At 31.9% G+C, this 22,995-nt stretch overlaps 1 protein-coding gene across 4 annotated transcripts in view; it reads left to right on the forward strand.

Annotated features, from left to right (window-relative positions):
- The window catches only part of LOC126880601 (S-antigen protein), a 46,459-nt gene that overhangs the window by 8,160 nt on the left and 15,304 nt on the right, over positions 1-22,995 (forward strand). Inside the window, exons 1-4 of one of the 4 annotated variants that reach the window (XM_050644582.1) lie at positions 9,184-9,284; positions 9,572-9,846; positions 11,715-11,831; positions 13,141-13,442. In XM_050644582.1, the coding sequence (XP_050500539.1) occupies positions 9,277-9,284; positions 9,572-9,846; positions 11,715-11,831; positions 13,141-13,427 (687 nt within the window). In that variant the 5' untranslated portion in view covers positions 9,184-9,276 and the 3' untranslated portion in view covers positions 13,428-13,442. Of the gene's footprint in view, positions 1-9,183; positions 9,429-9,571; positions 9,847-11,714; positions 11,832-13,140; positions 13,443-22,995 lie in introns of those variants that run through there. The other 3 variants (XM_050644578.1, XM_050644579.1, XM_050644581.1) reach the window with 3 other exon arrangements.

The raw sequence follows: 22,995 nt of genomic DNA on the forward strand, positions 1-22,995 counted from the left end.
GATACATGTTTTAAATTATGTTCTGTTGTGATTTATAACATCTTTTTCGAATTTAAAAATTTATGCAAGTTCCCTATTTTCAAGTATTTTATTTTTACTTAGACAACTAAAACTTGTTAAAAGTGTTGATACCTTAAGAACAATTTATTTTTCTCTTTTCCGTTCGTAAAGCCATAAAGCTATGGCTTTATTTTGTGGGGAAACTCTTGCAATGCACTAACAATATTTAAATTGCAAAAAAAGCAATTAGAATAATTGCAAAAGTTGGTTACTTGGAATCTTGCAAACCATTATTTATTAAACATAAAATAATGCCCTTGCCAACACTATGGCTATACAGACACATAATGAGAGGGTGAAAAACCTTATCAATGTGAAATCTTATCAATCCAACCTGTATTTTATGAGTCAATCAGTGTTTTTATTTACAAAAAATGGTACAGCTCTTACAACAAAAGAGATATTCGGATAATTCAAAAAACAAAATTTTAGTGATGCCTCCGGGATAGTAGGTATGACAGGACTATGAAACAAAATTAGCTCTTCTATTTTTCCACAGAATTCTTTAAAGTTGGGAGAAAATACAATGCTTCCATTCACCCCTGTATAATGCCAAGCAAAAAAATTTTTTTGTTACCGGAATAATACCAAACGATATCAATACATATTTCTACAAACTGCTGCAATAATCTTGAAAATCGGAGGACAAATAATAAAGTTATAAATTGTCAAACTTAATCAAAAATTTTGGGTGGCGGAATTTTGTGCCGGTGAGTGTATAATATGGACTTTTAAACTGGCTTTTGATAGTGTGAAAAGAGACAAAATGCTGAAAGACCTTCATAACCTAGATATACTTAATAAATATATCAGGCTCACAAAAATGACGTTGCAGGGTTCAAAAGCTGCAGTCAGAGTTGATGGAGAACTGACCCCCCCCTGTTTGACATCAACATCGGAGTGAGACAGGGAGACAGTCTATCAACCATGCTATTCAACCTAGTTATTGAGTTAGTCATCAGAAAACCAATGCGACCGGCCATATAAACACCAAAACATTACAAATTACTGCATATGCGAACGATGTAGCTATCATAAGTCTGCAAAAATCACAAGCAAGGATTGTTCCATCGGGTCAATATAGACACATTTCAATTTCTAAATAGAATTAGTAAGAAGATGGAAGTGCCTAAGTAAAGTTATTCAAGAAAGTAATTGATATGTACATAATCAGAAGTTTTTTTTATTTTTAATATTTTCTTTAGTTTATGCATTAAATATGACATGTTATTTCTTCTTCTTAACGTGCCCTATCAAGTCCCCTTGACGTTGGCGATTAACATGGCGAAACTGTCTCTGTCTCGATAGGTGTTCTGCTTTCTTTATTCCTGTCCACTCCCGGATATTTTTCAACCAAGAGGCCTGCTTTCTACCAATTCCTCTGCGTCCTTCGATTTTACCCATCATAATAAGTTGAAGAATATTATACCGGTCTCCCCTTACTACGTGTCCAAAATAGGCCATCTTTCTATATTTGATGTTATCAAGCAGCTCGCGGGTAGCATTTGCTCTCTTAAGGACTGCCACATTTGTCAGCCTAGCCGTCCATGGTATTTTCAGTATACGTCTGTGCAGCCACATTTCAAAGGCCTCCAAACGGTTAATGGTGGATATTTTTAATGTCTATGCTTCGACACCATACAAGAGGACTGACCAAATGTAGCATTTAATCATGCGCTTTCGAAGTTGAAGTTGAAAGGTATCATTACAGAAGAATGACCTCATTTTTAAAAATATGCGGGCTATCTCGATTCTACATTTTATCTCTTTATCTGGATCTAGTTGTTCAGTAATATGGCAACCAAGATATTTAAAACTGGGTACTCTTTGAATTAAATGACCATCAACATATAACCGTGAATCTTGATGGGCCAAACGGCTAAATACCATGTATTTTGTTTTTGAACAGTTTATATTTAGGCCAAACTCTCTTCCCACTGTGTCAATGGCATTTAAAAGGTGTTGTAATCCATTCATATCATCACTTAAAATAACTGTATCGTCTGCATATCTGATTGTATTTATCAGAATTCCATTAACTTTCACACCCCATTCCAAATTATGCAGCGCTTAATTAAATATTCTATCTGAATATAAATTGAATAACAGTGGGGACAGTATACAACCCTGTCTGACACCTCTTTGTATTTTGCATATTTCTGTTGATTTTCCATTTATGCAAGCTGTCGCTGTTTGACGCCAGTATAATTTTTCTATGATTCGTACATATTGACTATCAACTCCTTTATCCTTTAATATTTTAATTAATTTGTGATGTTGTACTCGATCAAAGGCCTTCTCATAGTCAATAAATACAGCAAAGACGTCTTTCCTTTGATCTCGGCATTTCTGCAATAACACATTTAGTGCAAAGAGTGCGTCCCGGGTTCCCAGTCCATTTCGGAAGCCAAATTGTGTTTCATCCTGGTCTTTTTCACATTTATCTCTGATTCTACTGTGGATGATACGTAGAAAGATTTTCAAAATGTGGCTCATAAGGCTTATCATTCTATAATCGCTACAGTTTTTCGGACGTTGTTATATATGACATGTTATATATTTGATATTTTATTTCTCTGAATTATTTAAATAAAACCCTATTATTCTTCTACATTGCTTGAATTTAAAAAATATTTGACAAAGCATGAAAATGGTGCTAAAAGGGACAGTGCCATGAAAAGGAAAGAACTAATTATTATAAATAACCAATGACTTCAAGTTATGTGCTGGACTTTTGTAGTTTAAGTGAAGTTAAGTTATTATCTGGTGAAATGGAAGTGGCATTAAATAGGAAATCCATACATTTTTGTTAAAAGATGAATTTGAATATTAACAACAACTTTAAAATTAGGTCTTAGGTCACAAATTAAATATAATGAGGGTAAAGATACAGAACAGTTATATTTTGAAATTTTCACTTAGGGGTGGTTTAACTATTTCATCAATATTTATAATTACTACCCCAGTTCAGTTCATAATACATTGCAAACACGAATTTGAAAAACAATTGTTAAAATATAAATATCATCGGAATACAGATAAAATTCATTTTAAAGATAAACTTATACAGGGTGTTTCATTAATAATTGTCCATATAGTAACTGGAGAAACCTTAGCACAAAATACGAAGATTTAACCTAAAACACTTAAATAAAATTTGGTTCCTTACTTAGTTACAGGGTGTTTTATCTAAAAATTTAAAAACTATTTTTGCTCAGCATTTTAAAACTACCACGTATCCTTTTTATACTTGGCAGGAAGTATAGGTCCTGTACAAACTACCAACTTATGTTAAAAAAACGTTTCTGGCTGTTTCCAGAGGCGTACGACGGGGAAAAGTGAATGGTTGACCCTTCCCAAATTCTACGCCATTGGCGGAATTGCTATTTTAGTTTAATTTTTGGATTCTCCAATATTTTCCATGAAAATAATATCCTCTTCATTCGTAAAGATAAAGTCATTAGTTTTCGAGATCTTTGAAGTTAAAAATGAAACGACACGGTTATTTTGATTAATGTAGCGTATCCCTTCATTTTTAATTTAAAATATCTCGAAAACTAATAATTTTATCGTTACGAATGAATAGTATATTATTTACGTAAAAAGTATTGGAAAATCAAAAAATTACCCTAAAATAGCAATTTCGTTAGTGGCGTAGAATTTGGGAAGGGTCAACCAGCTACTATCCCTTGTCGTACGCCTCTGGTAGTAGCTAGAAACGTTTATTTATCTTAAGTTAGTAGGGTGTACAGTACCTACACTTTCTGCCAAGTATGATAAGGATATGCCAAATAGTTTTAAAGTACTGGCTACAGATAATTTTTAAATTTTAATCATATGAATCATATCATAAATTAATGAAAATAACTGTGCCGTTTCATATTTAACTTCAAATATCTCGAAAACTAATTACTTTATCGTTACCAATGAAGTGTGTATTATTTACGTAGAAAGTATTAGTGAATCTAAAAATGGCACTAAAATGGTAATTCCTCCAGTGGCGTAGAATTTGAGAAGGGTCAACCATTCACTATTCCCTGTCGTACGCCTCTGGTAGTAGATAGAAACGTTTGTTTATCATAGTTTAGTAGAGTGTATAGTAGTCGCACTTTCTGCCAAGTATGAAAAGGATATGTCGAATAGTTTTAAAATGCTGAGCAAAAATAATTTTTCAATTTTTAGATAAAACACCCTGTAACTCAGTAAGGAACCACATTTTATTTAAGTGTTTTAGGTTAAATCTTCGTATTTTGAGCTAAGGTTTCTCCAGTTACTATATGGACAATTATTAATGAAACACCCTGTATACTCCATTAAAATGTTACATTTTTTAAGCCATACCGTGCATTTGTTAGAGGAGTCAATTTTATTTCTTTAATGTGTAGGGGGATCAGTAGAAGCTTCAGTTCAAGTTTTTGGGGTCGCCACCCTTGTCCACCGGCCGCCATCTTGGAAATGGGGTGCAAAGGGGTTTCGCGCTATATCTCGTAAACTACCATATCTACGGAAAATCTAGTTAAACATAAAATGTAGCAAATTAAATTTCCCACAATTTTGTTTTTATTACTTTTTATCGTCAAGTGACCAACAAAAAAGATATAAACAAAAATATGTAAAAAAATTTTAATAAGTTTCCTTTTGGAGGTTATAACTTTTTTTCAGTTCATTTTAAAATAAAATAACATTATAGCAATTATGTAGAGGGTTTTTCAGCGAACAATTTCCACTATAAAGTTGTTTAATTCTATTTATTTATATAGGTTTTACAGCGCTCCAAACTTGACCAGATTCTCGAATGCTCATAGGGATACAATAAAAAAAAAGTTATTAGGCTTACGTTTCTATCTATACACATTTTTTATTTATACAATTTATTATAATTTTAACATTCCTATGCTATTATTAATCTGTTTTTGACCTTTCCCCCCACTATAAAACTTATAACCCTAAGCATATATAGAAAAGGCCAAGAAGTTGTTTGCCGCTTCAGAAGAAGAATGACGTAACCACCCAGGCAACCAAACGACGTTTTTATAACGTAGATAACACGTCATAAAAATGACCAATTGACGTGTTTCTATACCGTAGTACCGACGTTGAAAATCACGTGTATTTGTCTCATCGATTTGACGTCATAATTGTGACGATTTTAAAACGTCAAAAAGTTGACGACTTTTATACGTCGGTAAAATCACGTCTTTAATACTTTCAAAAAGTGACCTCTTTCAGATGTTTCAAAATAGGTAGTATAAAAAATAGGTAACATGAAACCTATAGGTCTACGTCCCATGTGTCGAAGATATACTACCATTATTTGTTTAAGATCGCTTGTGCATTAGAAGCAATCTAACATTGATTCTGCATGATTGTACCAGCCCTCGCATTATAGAATTTTCACTATTTATAATAAGTATATCTACTTACTGTGTCAAAACTGAAACAACATAGGTATAAACTAATAAATAATTTATTAACAAATTATCCAGCATACTTATTAGGGCCGGTTGTTCGAACGCTAATCAACAATGATCACTATCAAATATTTAATTACTGTCAAAACTGTCAATGTCAACTTTGGTTGGGTTGCTAAAAACATAATTGCTTACAATTCTGAGACTATAATCAATTAATATAACAATAATTATTAACATAATTGATAATAAATCTCATAATTTTAATTAATTATGTTTTCAGCAACCCAAACAAAGTTGACGTTGACAGTTTGGTGACAGTAATTAAATATTTGATAATGATAATTGTTGATTAGCGTTCGAACAACCGGCCCGTAATATCTTAATTTAACAGTGTCCATTAAATCAAAAAGAATCATGAACAACTCATTTGGAATACCTGTATACAGTAATACATAAGCGTCATTTTTCTTTGCCATCTCATAGCTAAATCTTGTAGACTGCTGAAGCAATCTTAGAAGGCTAAACATTAATTTAAAACTCGATAACACATAATTAGTTCATTAACAGAAAATAAACATAACCTCAAACAGTTGTTAAGAAGAATACTGCATCAAAATAACTCACTGAGCAAAAACGAATACAAATCTCTTAATTAATACGTTTTTTCAACTAAATATCTAAATGCAAAGTCTTATTTTATCACACAAGACACAAACCACGTAAACAATAAATGAGAAATTTCTTATGAACATTATTTAATGAAATTGTTTGGAGTAATACAAAAAAGCTCCTCCCAATTTTGTGACGTCAGCCTTAAACTGTCTGAAATGAAAACGTTTTTTAAACGTATTTTAACGTCAATAATCTTACGTATTTAAAATCACCTACAAAAGACGTCTATATAACGTAATTTTCAAACACGTGTATATATTCAACCGAAACTGACGTTTCCTCGACGTAATATGACGTCACTTGGTTGCCTGGGCACAGACGCAACCGCAAAATGCAAAATTCTTAAGAAGACCAAAAAACGAATTTTTGATATCAAAATCATAAAGTATGATCAAAATTAGCCATTCACCACACCGTGGTCAGGATCTCGAGATACAAGCGTTTTTTGGAGTGTGCCTCTTGTCTATGAAGTAACATACTTTTTTCCTATTGTATATTTTGACTTAAAATTTTCCCAAAAACTTATTCATGAATTATATTTTATTGTTGTGTTGGTTAAAACTATAAACTGAAAAATTTGTCACTTAACTTTTTTAAGTAAACATAAAACTAACGAAATATGATGACAAAATGTTTAAAAACTAACAACTCCTTTTTTAATGAGTTGAAACATTTTGGACAAATTCCGTTGTTATTTGCATACTTCAAAGATGACTCAGTAAAAATTTCAAAAGGAAATATTTACAGCGACCAACGATACAGCGAGGTAAATTTGGAAAATCATCAAAACTGATTTTCGGCATTTTTGTATAAAATTTGATTTTTCAACATGTTCCACCAAATCTAGATAAAAATAAACTTCATATTCGGATTCAGCGACCTCAAAAACATAAAAATAGAACAAAATTGGTCATTCACCTTAAATTTCATTTTCGCGGTCGGCATAATGATTGCTGCCGCTCGACATATAGATAGAAAAGTATTTTTTTTATTGTATTTCTATGAGAATTCGAGAATCTGGTCAAGATTGGAGCGCTGTAAAACCTAGATAATAAATAAAATTAAACAACTTTATAGTGAAAATTATTCATTGAAATATCCTCTACAAAATCGCTAAGATGGTATTTTATTGTGAAATGAACGGAAAAAAAGTTATAACCTCCAAAAGGAAACTTCTTACAAAATTTTCTCATTATTTTGTGTATAACTTTTTTGTTGGTCACTTAACGATAAAAAGTAATAAATATAAAATTGTAGAAAATTTAATTTGCTACATTTTATATATAATAAAATTTTCTGTAGGATTGCTAGTTTAGGAAATACAGCGCGAAAGCCCTTTGCACCCCTTTTTCCAATATGGCGGCCGGGGGACAAGGGTGGCGACCCCAAAAACTTGAACTTAAGCTTCTACTGAACCCCCCTACACATTAAAAAAATAAAATTGACTCCTCTAAGAAATGCAACCTAAATGTAACATTTTAATGGACTAATATTATGTTCATGTAATCAACCTCAAACGAAGTTCTATGTTATGTATTTTAGCTAATATTTTATTAATAATTATACTAAATTAATTCAAGATAAAAGACAAAGGTGTACAAAAAAAGCAAAAATATCTAAAATTCAAAGTATCCAAATCACTTATATTTTCGTTTTAAATATTTTAATATATCACCTTTATAATAAGTGTTCTTACTTTGTTTACTAATGACTGTTTATTATCTAAGTAAAATCTATAGTATTTGATAAAATAAAGAATAATTTGTGTCAATTTATCAAAAAAGCTCTTAAACATTTTATTCTTCCTGCTAGGAAAATTATACAGGGTGTAACAAAAATACAGGTCATAAATTAAATCACATATTCTGGGACCAGAAATAGTTCGAATGAACCTAACTTACCTTAGTACAAATATGCACATAAAAAAAGTTATAGCCCTTTGAAGTTACAAAATGAAAATCGATTTTTTCGAATATATCTAAAACTATTAGAGATTTTTTATTGAAAATGGATATGTGGCATTCTTATGGCAGGAGCATCTTAAAGAAAAATTATAGTGAAATTTGTGCACCCCACAAAAATTTTATGGGGGTTTTGTTCCCTTAAACCCCCCCAAACTTTTGTGTACGTCTCAATTAAATTATTATTGTGGTACCATTAGTTAAATTTAATATTCTTAAAACTTTTTTGCCTCTTAGTATTTTTTCGATAAGGCAGTTTTTATCGAGTTGAGGCTTATTTTTTAATATTTTTACATAAAAATTTTATGGGGGTTTTGTTCTTTTAAACCCCCCAAATGTTTGTGTACGTTCCAATTAAAATATTGCTGCGGTACCATTAGTTAAACACAGTGTTTTTAAAACTTTTTTGCCTCTTTGTATTTTTTCGAGAAGGCACCTTTTATCGAGATATGGCTTCTTTTTTAATACGGTTCAAAATATACCTAAAAATGTAAATCATTCATAAATTTTCATATTATTACCAAGTCTCCATAATCGTACTTAACCATATACAAATATGTGATGGATTTGACAAATATTCAAAATATCTCGATAAAAACTGACTTTTCGAAAAAGTACTAAGAGCCAAAAAAGTTTTAAAAATAGTGTGTTTAAGTAATGGTACTACAATAATAATTTAATTGGAACGTACACAAAAGTTTGGGGGGTTGAAAGGAACTAAACCCCCATAAAATTTTTATAGGGTGTCCAAATTTTACTATAATTTTTTCTTAAGATTCTACTATCATAAGAATGCCATATGTCCATTTTCAATAAAAAAATCTTTAATAGTTTTCGATATATTGGAAAAAATCGATTTTCATTTTGTAACTTCAAAAGGTTGTAACTTTTTTTATATGCACATTTGTACTAAGGTAAGTTAGGTTTAATCAAACTATTTTTGGTCCCAGAATATGTGATTAAATTTATGACCTGTATTTATAAATAAGCCCTCTATTTGACAGCTCGACAGTGTTGTCACATCTAATACGACGGGCATTAGAAGATTACAACAAGTATGTATGCCTATCATTTGACACTTGACTTATGACAGTCTGTATCTTAGACAAGTTGTCTAAGGTCTGTATAATGTTCATGTTCGGGACTGTAAAATGTAGGAGGCCGAGGCTATGAGAAAGTAAATATTGTACTATTGTTGTTTTAATCCATTATTTCTAATTTCTAACAATAAATGAATATAAAACGGATATCATTATATATACCAACGATTTTACTTTTTGTTTGTGTATGTCTAGTGTTATCACCATCAATAAAACTATAGGTAAATAATATATTCTTCATAAGTAATAATTGCAGATTGTCAAGAATCTACCCACCTTTCCAGTTTGTTCAATAATAAATATACAGTACTAACAATATTCCAACATAAATAATATATAAATTAATACAGTGCAATTATTCTAGATTCAATCCAATGGAAGTAAAACAGGAACCAAGCGATTTTTCGGAAGAATACATGATCCAACAAGAAAGTATTGAATTCTCTCATATTGAATTTCCTGATACAGTTAAACATGAGATATCGGAAGATTTACTGAATGCAGATTTAGCTAATACAGATACAAATAATTATTTTGCTGATAGCAACACTTTGGAGAAAGTACGCACGGATGTTGGTGTTGACGACATCAAATTAGAGGAGGAGGAGGATAAGGCTGAAAAAGTAACTGTTCAAAATGGTATGCTTCATAATTCATTTGACTACAGTCATCATTCTCTTTGCCTTATCCCTATGCGGAGTCAGCTTCCCTAATTGCATTTCTCCACACAATTCTATCTTGGGTCATATCAATGTTAATCCCCTTTAGCAACATGTCCTGCCTTATCGTCTCCCCCCAGGTCTTCCTCTCCTACTCCTTCCAGAAATCTGCACTTCAGCTATTCTTCGTATTGAGAGATTAATGTCTCGACGTTGAACATGACCAAACCATCTTAACCTATGCTCTCTCATTTTGGCATCAATTGGTGCCACACCTAGACTTCCCCCAATATACTCATTTCTAATTTTATCCTTCTTTGTCACACCACTCATTCATCTAAGCATTCTCATTTCTGCCACATGCATTCATTGTTCCTCTTTCTTTTTCACTGCCCAACATTCACTTCCGTACATCATAGCCGGTCTTATGGCTGTTTTATAGAATTTTCCCTTCAGCTTCATTGGAATTTCTCTGTTACACAACACACCACTCGCTTCTTTTCACTTCATCCATTCAGCCCTAATTGTACTGCATGCATCTCCATCTATTTCTCTATTACTCTGTAATACCGATCGTAGGTACTTAAAACTATTGCTTTTCACAATCATTTTACCATCCAAAGATACCATTTTATTTGTAGTAACTCCATCTTTAAATGAACATTCCAAATACTCTGTTTTTGCCCCACTAAGTTTTAAACCTTTTTCCTCCAGAGCTTGTCTCCACTGTTCCAGTTTTTGTTCTAAGTCTCTTTCACTATTTCCTATTAACTCTACATCATCAGCATACATTAGGCACCATAGAATGGTACCCTGTAGTTTCGCTGTTATCTGGTCCAAAACTAATGAGAATAAATAAGGACTAAGCACTAGTGATGTAACGAATATTCGTATTCGCATTCGCATTCGCGAATATCCGCATATTTTTGCATATTCGCATTCGCGTTCGCATTCGCAAAATTTGTGCGAATGTTTTGCGAATATGAATATCAGAGAAAAAATAATTTGAAAATAACGTGAGATTAATAAAATCAAAATCTATTCTTTTTCTCATCTTTTTTTATTAAAAAAAGGTAACTTAACCTCGTATAATCAGATTATCAGGCTTCACGTTGTTTTATTATTTGGTATAATGTAATAAAGCTTAAGATTCAGATTGATTTACACTAAATATCAATTAACTTCTCATTATAAATTTAGAAAACATTTCAAAAATAGAAACAAATTAAAAAAAAAATGAACATTCGCATTCGCATCCGCATTCGCGAATGTCGTTATTAGATATTCGCATTCGCATTCGTATTCGCGAATGTTCAAAAAACGACATTCGTTACATCACTACTAAGCACCGAGCCTTGGTGCAATCCTACTTTCACCTGAAATTTATCAGTCTCTCCCACACCTGTCCCAGCACTAGTCGTTACTCCCTCATACATCTCTCACAATCTTTACATATTCGCCAGGGACTCCTTTCTTATTGAGTGCCCACCACAGAATCTCTCGAGGGACTCTATCATATGCTTTCTCAAGATCAATGAATACCATATGAGCGTTGGTCTCTTTATTCCTGTATTTTCCATCAGTTGCTTTGCTGTACAATGAAAATTGCATCTGTTGTTGATCTGCCTGCATAAAGCCAAATTGATTATCAGATATTTTGGTTTCTTCACATATCCGTCTATCAATTACTCTCTCCCATATTTTCATGGTGTGGCTAAGTAGTTTTATAGCCCTGTAGTTTGTACATTGTTGTATGTCTCCCTTGTTTTTGTAGACAGGTACTAATATAGACAGGTGCTCTTAGCCAATATTTAAACGAAAAAGTTTTCTAACTTTTTTATTTATTAGGTATTGTACAAAAAGATGAAATTCAGGAAGAATTTAACAAATATGAGCAAATCCATATAGAGAATCAACTTTTTCTTGAAGACTTTAGTAAAGAACCAAGAGGAGCATATTATTCAGGTGAGATAAATAGAAAGTAATTAAAAAATGTAATTTGTGTAATATAACAGTTTTTCTAATTTATCTTGACCATGTTCAAGATGTGTGTTCATGATGCGAATGTGGTGAGAAGTTGTGTATGTCAGAAACAAGTAAAGATATAATAATATTGTATGTTACTGATTTTTGGACATGAAGAGTAAGCTTCATAGTATAGGTCTGCCTCTTTTCCTTTTTGGCTACACTCTGTTATTCTGTTATCCAATATTTTTGGTCTGCTTTTCTAACATGTCCATAAAAGGTTAATCTCTTTTGTTCTGTTGTATAGGCCTTGGCACTTCAGCCACATTTGTGTATGTAGCCACAATTATGTACTTGTCAACAGTGACATCATAGGTTAGAACAGTGATGTCCCATTGCTTCCCATAGCTTGGTTCTAGGTAGTGAGTCATAGGCTTCATAGTATTATAGTTTTTATTTCTTAACGATATAACTTGGGACCAGCAATAGGTTATAAGCATTTCTTCTTCACTCCATATCTGTCCACTACTGGACATATGTCTCTTCCATTTCGCAGGTCGCATTAATGTTTTTATACTGAATTCTGTAGTGACGCATCCTATACATTTTTTTAATGTCTTAAAGTAAAGGATCAATAAAGTATGACTATGACATTTATTTCCATTGATGTCTTCTGAACACTCCTCTCTTGCTTTCTCCAGTTTGTTATTTTCTGCATCTATTACTTAGGGTCATCTCGAGCAACAAGTCTGACCATTGCCAGTTAAACATCGCTATACAATCCACATCAGTAAATTTTCTTCTGTCACAAATAAATTATGAATCTTATTTCTCAAACTGATTTCGAGCATGGCTCTCTCCATTGTTCTTTGAGTTGTACTGAGCTTTTATAAAATTTTCTTTATAAGGGTTATGGTCGTAAGTCTTTATGTAGTCCTTGTGAAGATAACTTGTCATACAATCTACACTTTAGACATATTGGTACATCTTTGTTCTTTAAAATATAGCTTAACTTGCTGAAAGCTACCCAAGATTTTTGTATGCATCTTTTGCTATTTGGTTTTCTTTTCTGATTTTAACCCATTCGGCTCCCGGTGGTGGCATTTGCCACCATGGATATTTGCAATAAGAACCAGTCTTTGCACTATGTAAAGTACTGGCAGAAATACTGTTTTAATGTTGGCATTGTATTTTCAAGAAAAATGTCTAATTTGGGTGAAATTGCTAAATACTTAGAATCCTGGATTAAAGGAAAAATTGATAAAGAGATATTTAATGATATGAAGATGACCGATTTGAAATATTGTAGGAAGCCGACTAACAAAGGTGTCAGTAGGGACACCTGATGTCGGACGACCTAGTTCTGCATCTCCTGGTGAAATTCCTTTAACAGCCAAAAGGAAAAAACAATCGGTACCAGTTGAAGACAAAAGATTTGACAATACTGCTCATTGGCCCATCCTGGTTGATGGTCACGAACAGAGGTGCAAACTGGAATTCTGCAAGGGTCGATCTCGCACACACTGTGAAAAATGCAAAGTTTTCTTATGTTACAATAAAAAGAATAACTGTTTTAAAAAATATCATGTGAAATAAATCATTTTAAGTAAACAGCAAGCGTCACAGTTTTTTACCCATTGGAACTAAGTGGTAATAGTCCAAGATCCGAATATAGCTCGACCTGCACCCATATGCTTTCCAGATGAAACATTTTTTTTATTAAAGGACATCGCACACATCTTATGGAAAATATAATGTCACTCAAATTCAATAAAATTTATACCAATAGATTCGTTTTAAATTAACGATCAAATCTTATCATTGCGCCAACTCTCTATTTTCAAAAATAAGAGCAGAAATTGATATAAATAAATCTGAAATCAAATGGGTAGGTACATAAGTTAGAGAGAGAAAAAATATTTTAAAATACCTAGATTTTCGGTACTCCATAAATCAGCGGATTAGTTTCACTAATCCGCTTAGGCCCAGCGGGATTTAAGCTGTTATGAATAGCACTCAGAGCAATAATGATTGTAAACTAACATTTTATGGACTCCAAAAATGTGATTTCGATAAACTTTAATTGCAATTTGCGCCGTAATTAATCATAATTAAGAGTTGGCGCAATGATAAGAATTGATCGTTATATTAAAACGAATCTAATCGTATAAATTTTATTGAATTTGAGTGACATTATATTTTCCATAAGATGTGTGCGATCTCCTTTCATACATAGACAAATATTTCTAGCATGGGTTGCCTATCAAAGTCGTGTCTTCAAGTGGCGCCGTAGGGGTTGAAATCAATATTTCAAACACACTCTTTTTTCAAAGTATGGTAGAATTATTTTATTTTTAAATTAAATAGGCATATTCAGTACACTTCATAGATTATTCAAGGAAAAATATTGAACAATAAGCCAACGTTGGCAAATTTTTAAAAACACCTCAAAATATAATGAATTTTGCGGTGGACATCAGAACTCATCATTGGATCATGGTAAATAAAAAATTCAAAAAGATTTTATTAGCTTATGAGTTTCTCGAGGTAATGCTATCGAGTTTTTTTTTAATTTTTATCGCATTTTGACTTTTGATACTACGTAGAAGTCAAATCAATGAATTTTTTTTGCAAAAAAAGGGTGAATATCAACATATTTATTATTGTTAAACAAAAAATAAGCATAAAACAAAAAATATCTCAACAGCGTTTGAAAAAAACAGTTTTGAGGAAAACGCGTTTAAAGTATTGTCAACTTTTGTTTTCAATTTCTTTTTTGTCTGTCATATCGTAAAATGATGCACACCGGAATATCTTTTTGAATCGTGGAGTAATTTACAAAAGAAAATGAGAACAGCTGTTGACCGTTGTTCACTACGTTCAAGCGTGCTGGCGCGAACTTAATGCAAAGCGAGTCGAAGGTAGGGAAATTGAACACGATCTCCCTACCTGTAGACATTGTAGGCTGTAGACATTGTAACTCAAAAACTACTTGACCTACCCACCTGGAATTTTGTATATTTTCTTTAGACATTCCTTGAGGTAACGCTGTTGAGGTATTTTTTGTTTTATGCTTATTTTTGTTTAACAATAATAAATATGTTGATTTTCCTCTTTTTTTGCAAAAAAATTCGTTGCTTTGACTTCTGAGTGATATCAAAAGTCAAAATGCGATAAAAATAAAAAAACTTGACAGCGTTTCCTCGAGAAACTCATGAGCTAATAAAATATTTTTGAATTTTTTGTTTACCATGATCCAGTGATGAGTTCTGATGTCCACCGCAAAATTCATTATATTTTGAGGTGTTTTTAAAAATTTGTCACCGTTGGCTTATTTTTTAATATTTCTCCTTGAATCTTTTCTTGAACAATCTATGAATTGTACTAAATATGTATATCGATGGTTAAGAGCACAGATATAGTATGTCCACTTTTTGCTGATTTTAAGATAACATTATAAAAATATTCAGTAGGGCCATATGCATGTTCTGCATAATTATTATAAGTCCAGAATGATTGTAAATGGGTTAAACGGCCTTGCCAAAATATAGTATTTCCCATTTGTACTAAAAACCAACTTGCACAGATATTTTATGTCCGTTTGGAAGTGCACAAACATAGTATGTTTTGGGACATACAATATTAGTGCTCACACGATCAAACAGCTTACTGGCTGTAAATAGTATTTGACCGGACATGCAGTAACATGCGGTTACAACCCTTATGTTGTATGTCCATACACATTTTCAAAAAAAATATTTTTTAACCCAATAATACATAATATTTTAAAAAATATCTACATTAAGCTAATAATGATACCCGAACTTATTACCCAAACATTATGATATATCGGTATATCAGCAGTATCAAACAAAAAGTAACGCGAAAACTTCAAAACGTTCTCCTCAACAATTAAGATATTTGGACATACTATATCTGCGCTCTTAACCATCGATATGATTTATATACTAAATTTAATTTAATAATAAAACAATTCTACCATAATTTCAAAAAAAATGTGCTTGAAATATTAATTTCAACCCCTACGGTTCCCCCTATGACACGATTTTGATAGGGAACCATGCTAGAAATATTTGTCTATGTATGAAATTTAATAAAAAAAAATGTTTCATCCGGCAAGCAGATGGGTGCAGGTCGACCTATATTCAGATCCCGTACTATAACTCTTACATACAATTTTAACAATTGCTAACATATAGCTCCATTCTTAGACCTATTTTATTTGACTGCTCGTTTAGTTCTTTTAACATTTCTTCTACTTCCTTGATAGTTATACTAAATAATCTTACGTCATCCACAAACCTCAAATTACTCAGACGTATACCATCAATATTTAAACCTTTTCCTTCCAATACAGATATTTAGGGCCGATTTCTCATATTGAGTTCAACTCCAGTTTAACCTGAACTTCTAGTGAACGTCAGTTTAAAGTCAAAATCGTCTTTCTCAATTCACGTTCAACCGATGGCAGTTTAACTACGTTCAGCTTGAACCTTTCTTGAACGGTGAAATTCGGCCGTTCAAAACAATCAGAACCCAGTTCAGATGATTTCACGGATTACGCATGCGTGGTATTATTGCAACTTATCATGAGACGCATATTAAGCATAACGATAAACGATAACATTATTTTTATGTTTATTTTTATTATTTATTAAGCTCAACAGGCCGTGAAGGCCTAGGGCTGAAAGATTTAATTTTTCCTTACAATTAATATTACATATTTATATATAATGCTATATCCTATACTACTATAATATATACAATATTACATTTGTTTGTATGTGTGTGTGTGTGTTTGAGCATTATTGGCTTCGGAGTCAATGTCCATTCGCCATCCTACCTTTTTGGGATTATTTGTATTATTTATGCGGAAGCTCCAAAGGAGTGCTTCCTGCTTTCTACTGATTTGTTCAGGTATGTATCCAATCACAATCCTGCTCCAATTTTACAAAGAACTATTTTATATACCTATATCTAATTTTCAACGATTTTTGTTTTTATTTGGAATTATTTCTTTTCATTTTGATTTTTTTTTATCATTTTTTTATGTATTTTTTTTTATTTATTTATTTTTTTTTTTATTTTTTTTTTTTTTATATATATATATTTTTTTTGATATATTTTTTTTTTATTTTTCATTGTCTTTTTCAATATAATTTGGGATATTAGACTAGGACACAATTTGACGCTCAGGGGTCGATCAGAGCATTTAGACGAGACAGGTGGACCTCGGATAGGCGTAGGGCTTAACACGAAAGGAAAAAAAAAACATAGGTTATAAACTTAATCTAATACATAAAATATGTTTGTACAAAATTTGATAAACATTGAAATCTTCTGCTCTTAATAGTTGAGTTAGGTTATATGGTCTGGTGATTTTGGGTATTTTGGCCATTTCTTCATTTAATAATTTAACCTCGTTTATTATTCTAGAACAGCCTAGGATCATGTGCTCCGCTGTACCTTCTTCTCCACATGAACAATTAGGAGAATCACTCAATTTTATTTTATATTTGTACTGGGGAGTTAAAACATGGTTGAACCTTAACCTGCACAAAACAGAGAAAAACCGCTTGCTTCCCGACAGTCTTGAGAACCAAGACTGGCCAGGAGGCTTGGTAACTATGTTTTTATAAAATTTTCCCTTTGGACTGTTACTATACATTTCTCTCCATTCGGCTAGTATTATGGGTTTTACGTGGCAGGCAATTTCACTGTGGGGACATTTATAACTTAAAAGCTCTCCAGTTCTACTTCCTTTCTTAGCATCTTCGTCCACTTCTTCATTCTCTTTTATTCCACAATGTCCTTTAATCCAAACTAATGATACATTGATTTTTTTTGTTTGTAATTCTTGAAGTTTAATAATTATAGTAGTCAAAATATAATTACTACTGACTTGGTGGATATTTTTTATTTTCATAATAGCACTTTTACTATCAGAACAAATTGCAAATGATTCTGCTGTAATTTTCATATTACTTATATACAGGAGAGCTTCTAATATGGCTATTAATTCTGCAGTATATATTGTAAGCTTTTCATTTAATTTAAAGGATTTTTTATGATTTTTATGTGGATCAAATATAGCGCAACCTACTTTCTTGTTGTTCTTTGATGCATCCGTGAATATATATTGACATCTGGGAAGATACTTTTCTAAATCCTCCTCAAATATGTATTGTCTAATCCTTGGGTGAAATTTTGAATAGTCTTGGAGAAAAACACAGTTAATTGGATGGATGTTATAAATATTTATGCTATATAATGGATCTATATCTGAAGAGTATATTTCTTCTATTACGTTATTTATTACATAATATGACTCAGTAATAGTTAAACTTTTTTTCAACTTCCAATAACTATGGGTAAGATCCGATGTAAACAGTATATTGATTTTTTGGACTAAGTTGCTATTTTTAGAACTTAATTTAGCTATAAAATTGGAAGCTAAAATCTTTCGGCGATATTTTAGTGGAGTTTCTGCTACTTCGGCAAATAAGCAATCAATTGGTGTACTTTTTAAAGCCCCTAGGCATAGCCTTAGACACTTATTTACTACGTGATCTATTTTTTCTAGTTGACTTTTGGAAGCTTGGTCATAGAAGAAACTACCATAATCCAGTATTGACCTAATGTAGGATTTGTACAAAAGGATTGCTACGTTTGGATCTGATCCCCATTTTGTTCCACACACTGACCGTAAGATGTTAATTCCTTTTTCAGTTTTCTTGATTAAATAATCTATGTGGTTTTTCCATGTCATTTTTTTATCCAGATACATTCCTAGGTATTTTACAGATGCCCGTACACTATACTTTGTTGTATCCAATGTTATTTCTGTTGGAATGTGTTTTCTTTTCCTCGTAAAAATGCAGACTTCTGTTTTTTTCCTGGAAATTTTTAGGCCATTTTCATTGCACCATTTATTAAGGTTCTTATAGGCTATATTTAATTTTTTGCACCCTTCTTCAATATACTGGCATGGGGAATATATACAAATGTCATCGGCAAATTGTAGTATAGAAACGGTCTCACTACATTTAATTTTACTTTCCAGATCTGCTGTATATATTAAGTATAGTACAGGGCTTAGTATACTTCCTTGTGGTAACCCAATATTGGTCGTTTTAGGTCCCAATGTTTCATCATTTATATTTATTGACACTGACCTATCGGAATATAGTAATCTTATACGTGAGGTCAAAGATTGGGAGATTCCCATTTTTTCCATTTTTTCATAGAGAATGTCTAATATGACGTTATCATATGCTGATTCTATGTCTACGAAAATTGCTGGAACGGAGTTGTTATTAGTAAAGGCGATATTTATATCACTTACTAGGTTGCCGATATTTTCAATAGTTGAGCATCCTCTTCTGAAGCCAAACTGTAATTTAGGTAATTTTTTATTATTTTCGAGCCAATGAACTAGTCTGACTTTGATCATTCTTTCTACAGTTTTTAATACACAAGAAGCTAGAGAAATTGCTCTATATGACTCTGGATCTTCCGCATCTCTATTTGGTTTCAGAATTGGGATTGCTTTATATTCCTTCCAGCTTGTTGGAAATTCTGCCCGATTCCATATTGAGTTAATTATGTTGCGAAAAATTTCAATACTTGATTCTGACAAACTAGCGAGCATTTTATAATAAATGTTATCAACTCCAGGTGCTGTGTTATTGTTTGTTTTAAGGCTTTGTTTTATTTCCATACTTGAAAATTCACTATCTATATCATCCGTGCTTAGTGAAATAGTCGGCCGAATATTTGTTTCCACCCAACTTGGAGCAATTTTATTAAAGAATGTTTCTACCCACTCACCTATTTGGATCCTATTTCTTGGGGGATTAAATGTATTTTTTATTTTCTTTATATACTTCCATATATCTTTTATTGGTGTGTTTCTGTTAAGTTGTTTGCAAAAATCTTGCCAAGAATCTTTTTTGCTTTGTAATATTATTTTTTTGGCTACTGCTACTGAATTTTTATATTTTAAATAGTTAGTTAAATTTGACTGCCTTTTATAAAGCAAAAAAGCTTCTTGTTGACATTTAATAGCATTTGCACATCTCTGATTCCACCAAACTTTGCTAAATTCTGATTTGATCTCTGTTCTCTTCTGTGGGATTGCTAGTTTTGTAGCATGATTTATTGACTCTATAAAACTTTTATATGACCTTTCGTTATTACTTCCATCTAATTGTTCATCTACTATCTGAGAGAAAAAAGACCAGTCAGCTTTATTTAAATTAACTTGGTTTTTACACTTAAAGGATAATTTAGTAGTATTAAAATGTGTTTCAATTAGAACAGGAAAATGATTGGAAGTACCTAATGGTGTAATATCAGTTTTCCAATCACAATTTAAAGTTATATCTCTAGAGCATATTGTAATATCTATAGCAGATTTGTTATTACTTCCAAATCTAGGTATTAATGTTTCGCTTCCTGTATTTAAATAATTTAAGTTACACTCCTCTATAGCACCGAGAAGACTTGAACCCGCTATGTCTGAATAACTATTTCCCCATGCAGTATGATGACAATTGAAATCTCCTCCTACCAAAAATGGCTTTTCTAAGCTATCAAAAAAGGTAACCCAATCTGTTTCTCTAATGTTTAGTTTTGGTTTGGCATATATAGAGTATAGATGGATTTTTATATTTTTATTTATTGAAACTGATACCGACACACATTCGACATCCTTTATCGGAGTAAATTTTGGCTTAGGAAAAAAGGTAAAGTATTTTCTTAATAAGATTGCAACTCCTCCAAAATTGTCATTACGGTCCTGTCTAAATATATTAAAATTATTAACAAAAAAATGTGAAGATTTCTTTAACCAAGTTTCCGAAAGCAAAACTACATTAATTTTATTGTCGAAAATGTATTTTTCAAAGTGACCTTTATTACACAAAATTGATCTAGCATTCCATTGCAGTATATTTAAGTTACTCATAGTCAGATAAAATTTGCGTTATACTGTCTTTTATGTTTTCAATAAGTGTACTATTTTTAATTTCTACATTTGAAAAAGTTAAAATATCTTTGATAAGGTTTAATAATGATTCGCAAGTTTTTATCTGTTTATTTACCGTGTTAGAGTCATCACAACCATTATTATAATTTGGTATATTTTTAAACTTATTGAAAACAGGTTCTGTTAAAGTTTTTGGATTTGAAATTATTTCTTTACGTTTTTCGAATGTTTCATCGATCTCTGGGGACATAGCTAACCTCCTTCTTTTTAAAGTAACAGTATAACGGTTAGAATTTGTGTTATTTTTTGCTACACTTGAAAAACTTGTTTCATGCTTAGAAGACGCCTCGGCGTATGATAGGTTTTCATATACCATAGTTCTTTTTATATTCTTCTGTCTAATAAATTCTGAACAATTTTTTTTATCAGTAGCGCAATGCTTTTCTTTACAATAAATGCATATTGGTTCATTTTTTTGGCAGCTTTCTGCCTTATGATCTTCTCCACAGTTTTTACAACGTTCTTTTGATCTACATTGCAGACTGACGTGCCCAAATCTTAAACAATTCAGGCACTGAATTATTATTCTTGGCACGTATTTTTCGACATCATACACCATTTTTTCTATTATTACCTTTGTGGGTAAAAGTTGACCTCTAAATGTAACTATAATAGTAGTTGTTGGAACAATTTCATTTTGGTCATTTTTACGTGAAATTCTTTTTACGTGACTTACTTCAAAATTGTTGCCCAATTTCGGTTTAATAATTTCTTTTAATTCCTGTTCCGATAATTCTAAGTCTATTTGTCTTACGACCCCCCTTACATGTGTAAAAAACATTGGGATGTATGTATCGTATTTATCTTTTAAGGTCTGTGCTGTTAATAATTTATTTGCGCTTGTATAAGAAGTTAATTCGACCTTTATTTTATTAGCTCCTATTATTGATATGTTAGCTATGTCCTGTTTAATTTCTGGAACAGAATTAATAATCAGTCTAGAGGTAGCTACCCTATGGAGATTCCCTATTCTCCCTGTTTTACTTTGAACATAAACAAAAAATGGAGCATTATCTTTAGAAGAATATTGATTAATATTTTTAATGACCGTATTTACGTCTACATTTTTCCCGGAAACATTATCAGAATCATTAACAGTACTTATCTGTGAATTGGGATTTTGGAATCCTCTAAATTCCTCCACTGGAGAAGCTGGAAGATCCGGCACTGGCGAAGCTGGATGATCCGGACGGGACACATCCATTGCACACTCTAACTCATCTTTATCGGGGGGTTGTCCACCCCCGCTATTAACGCTCATGATTTAAAACCACTTAGATTTCACTTTTTTAATATCGATATGTGTACTTTAATATGAATAACTAGTTTTTTAATTACGAGGTGAAAACACCGATTTCTTTAATTAGATTTTAAGTATCGCACGTCTTATCAATTTGAGGAACCGAAACAGACTGATTTGTTTGTATAAAACACTTAATACTACACTTAACATTATAGTCTTTCCATACATTTCTTCACCACTTCCTTCCATTGTTTTCTGTCCAAAGCTTTTTCTTTCCAGTTTACAATATTACTTTGTTTTAAGTCTTCATATACGCTGTCCTTCCATCTCCTTCTTGGTCTTCCTATTCTTCTTTTTTGTATTGGCTTACGTAATAGAACCATTTTTGGCATTCTCGCCTTTCCCATTCTTTCTATGTGTCCTAAGTATCGGATTCTCTGTGCTTTGATTGCCGTCGTTATTTTTGGTTCATTATATAGTTCTTCAAGTTCCTTATTATTTCTTCTTCTCCATTGACCGTCTATTTTCACGCCTCCATATATTGCTGTTGTATTTTCCTCTCCCATCTTTCTAAAAGGTCTATTTCTGATTTTTTAAGCACCCATGTTTCACATGCATATGTAGCTGTAGGTCTGATAACTGTTTTGTAGATTCTTATTTTTGTTTTTCTTGACACATCTTTGGATTTCATTAATGGACGCAATGCTCCATACTTTTTGTTTGCTTTTGCTATTCTTGCTTTTATTTCCCCTTCCCCATGTCCCTTTTCATCTACTTTTACACCCAGGTATGTAAATTCTGAAACTCTTTTAAATGCGCATACATTTTCTCCTTCTATCTCCAATGTGAAA

The sequence above is a fragment of the Diabrotica virgifera genome, chromosome 2 (genome assembly GCF_917563875.1).
Source record: "Diabrotica virgifera virgifera chromosome 2, PGI_DIABVI_V3a".
In the NCBI taxonomy this organism is placed as follows: Eukaryota; Metazoa; Arthropoda; class Insecta; order Coleoptera; family Chrysomelidae; genus Diabrotica; species Diabrotica virgifera.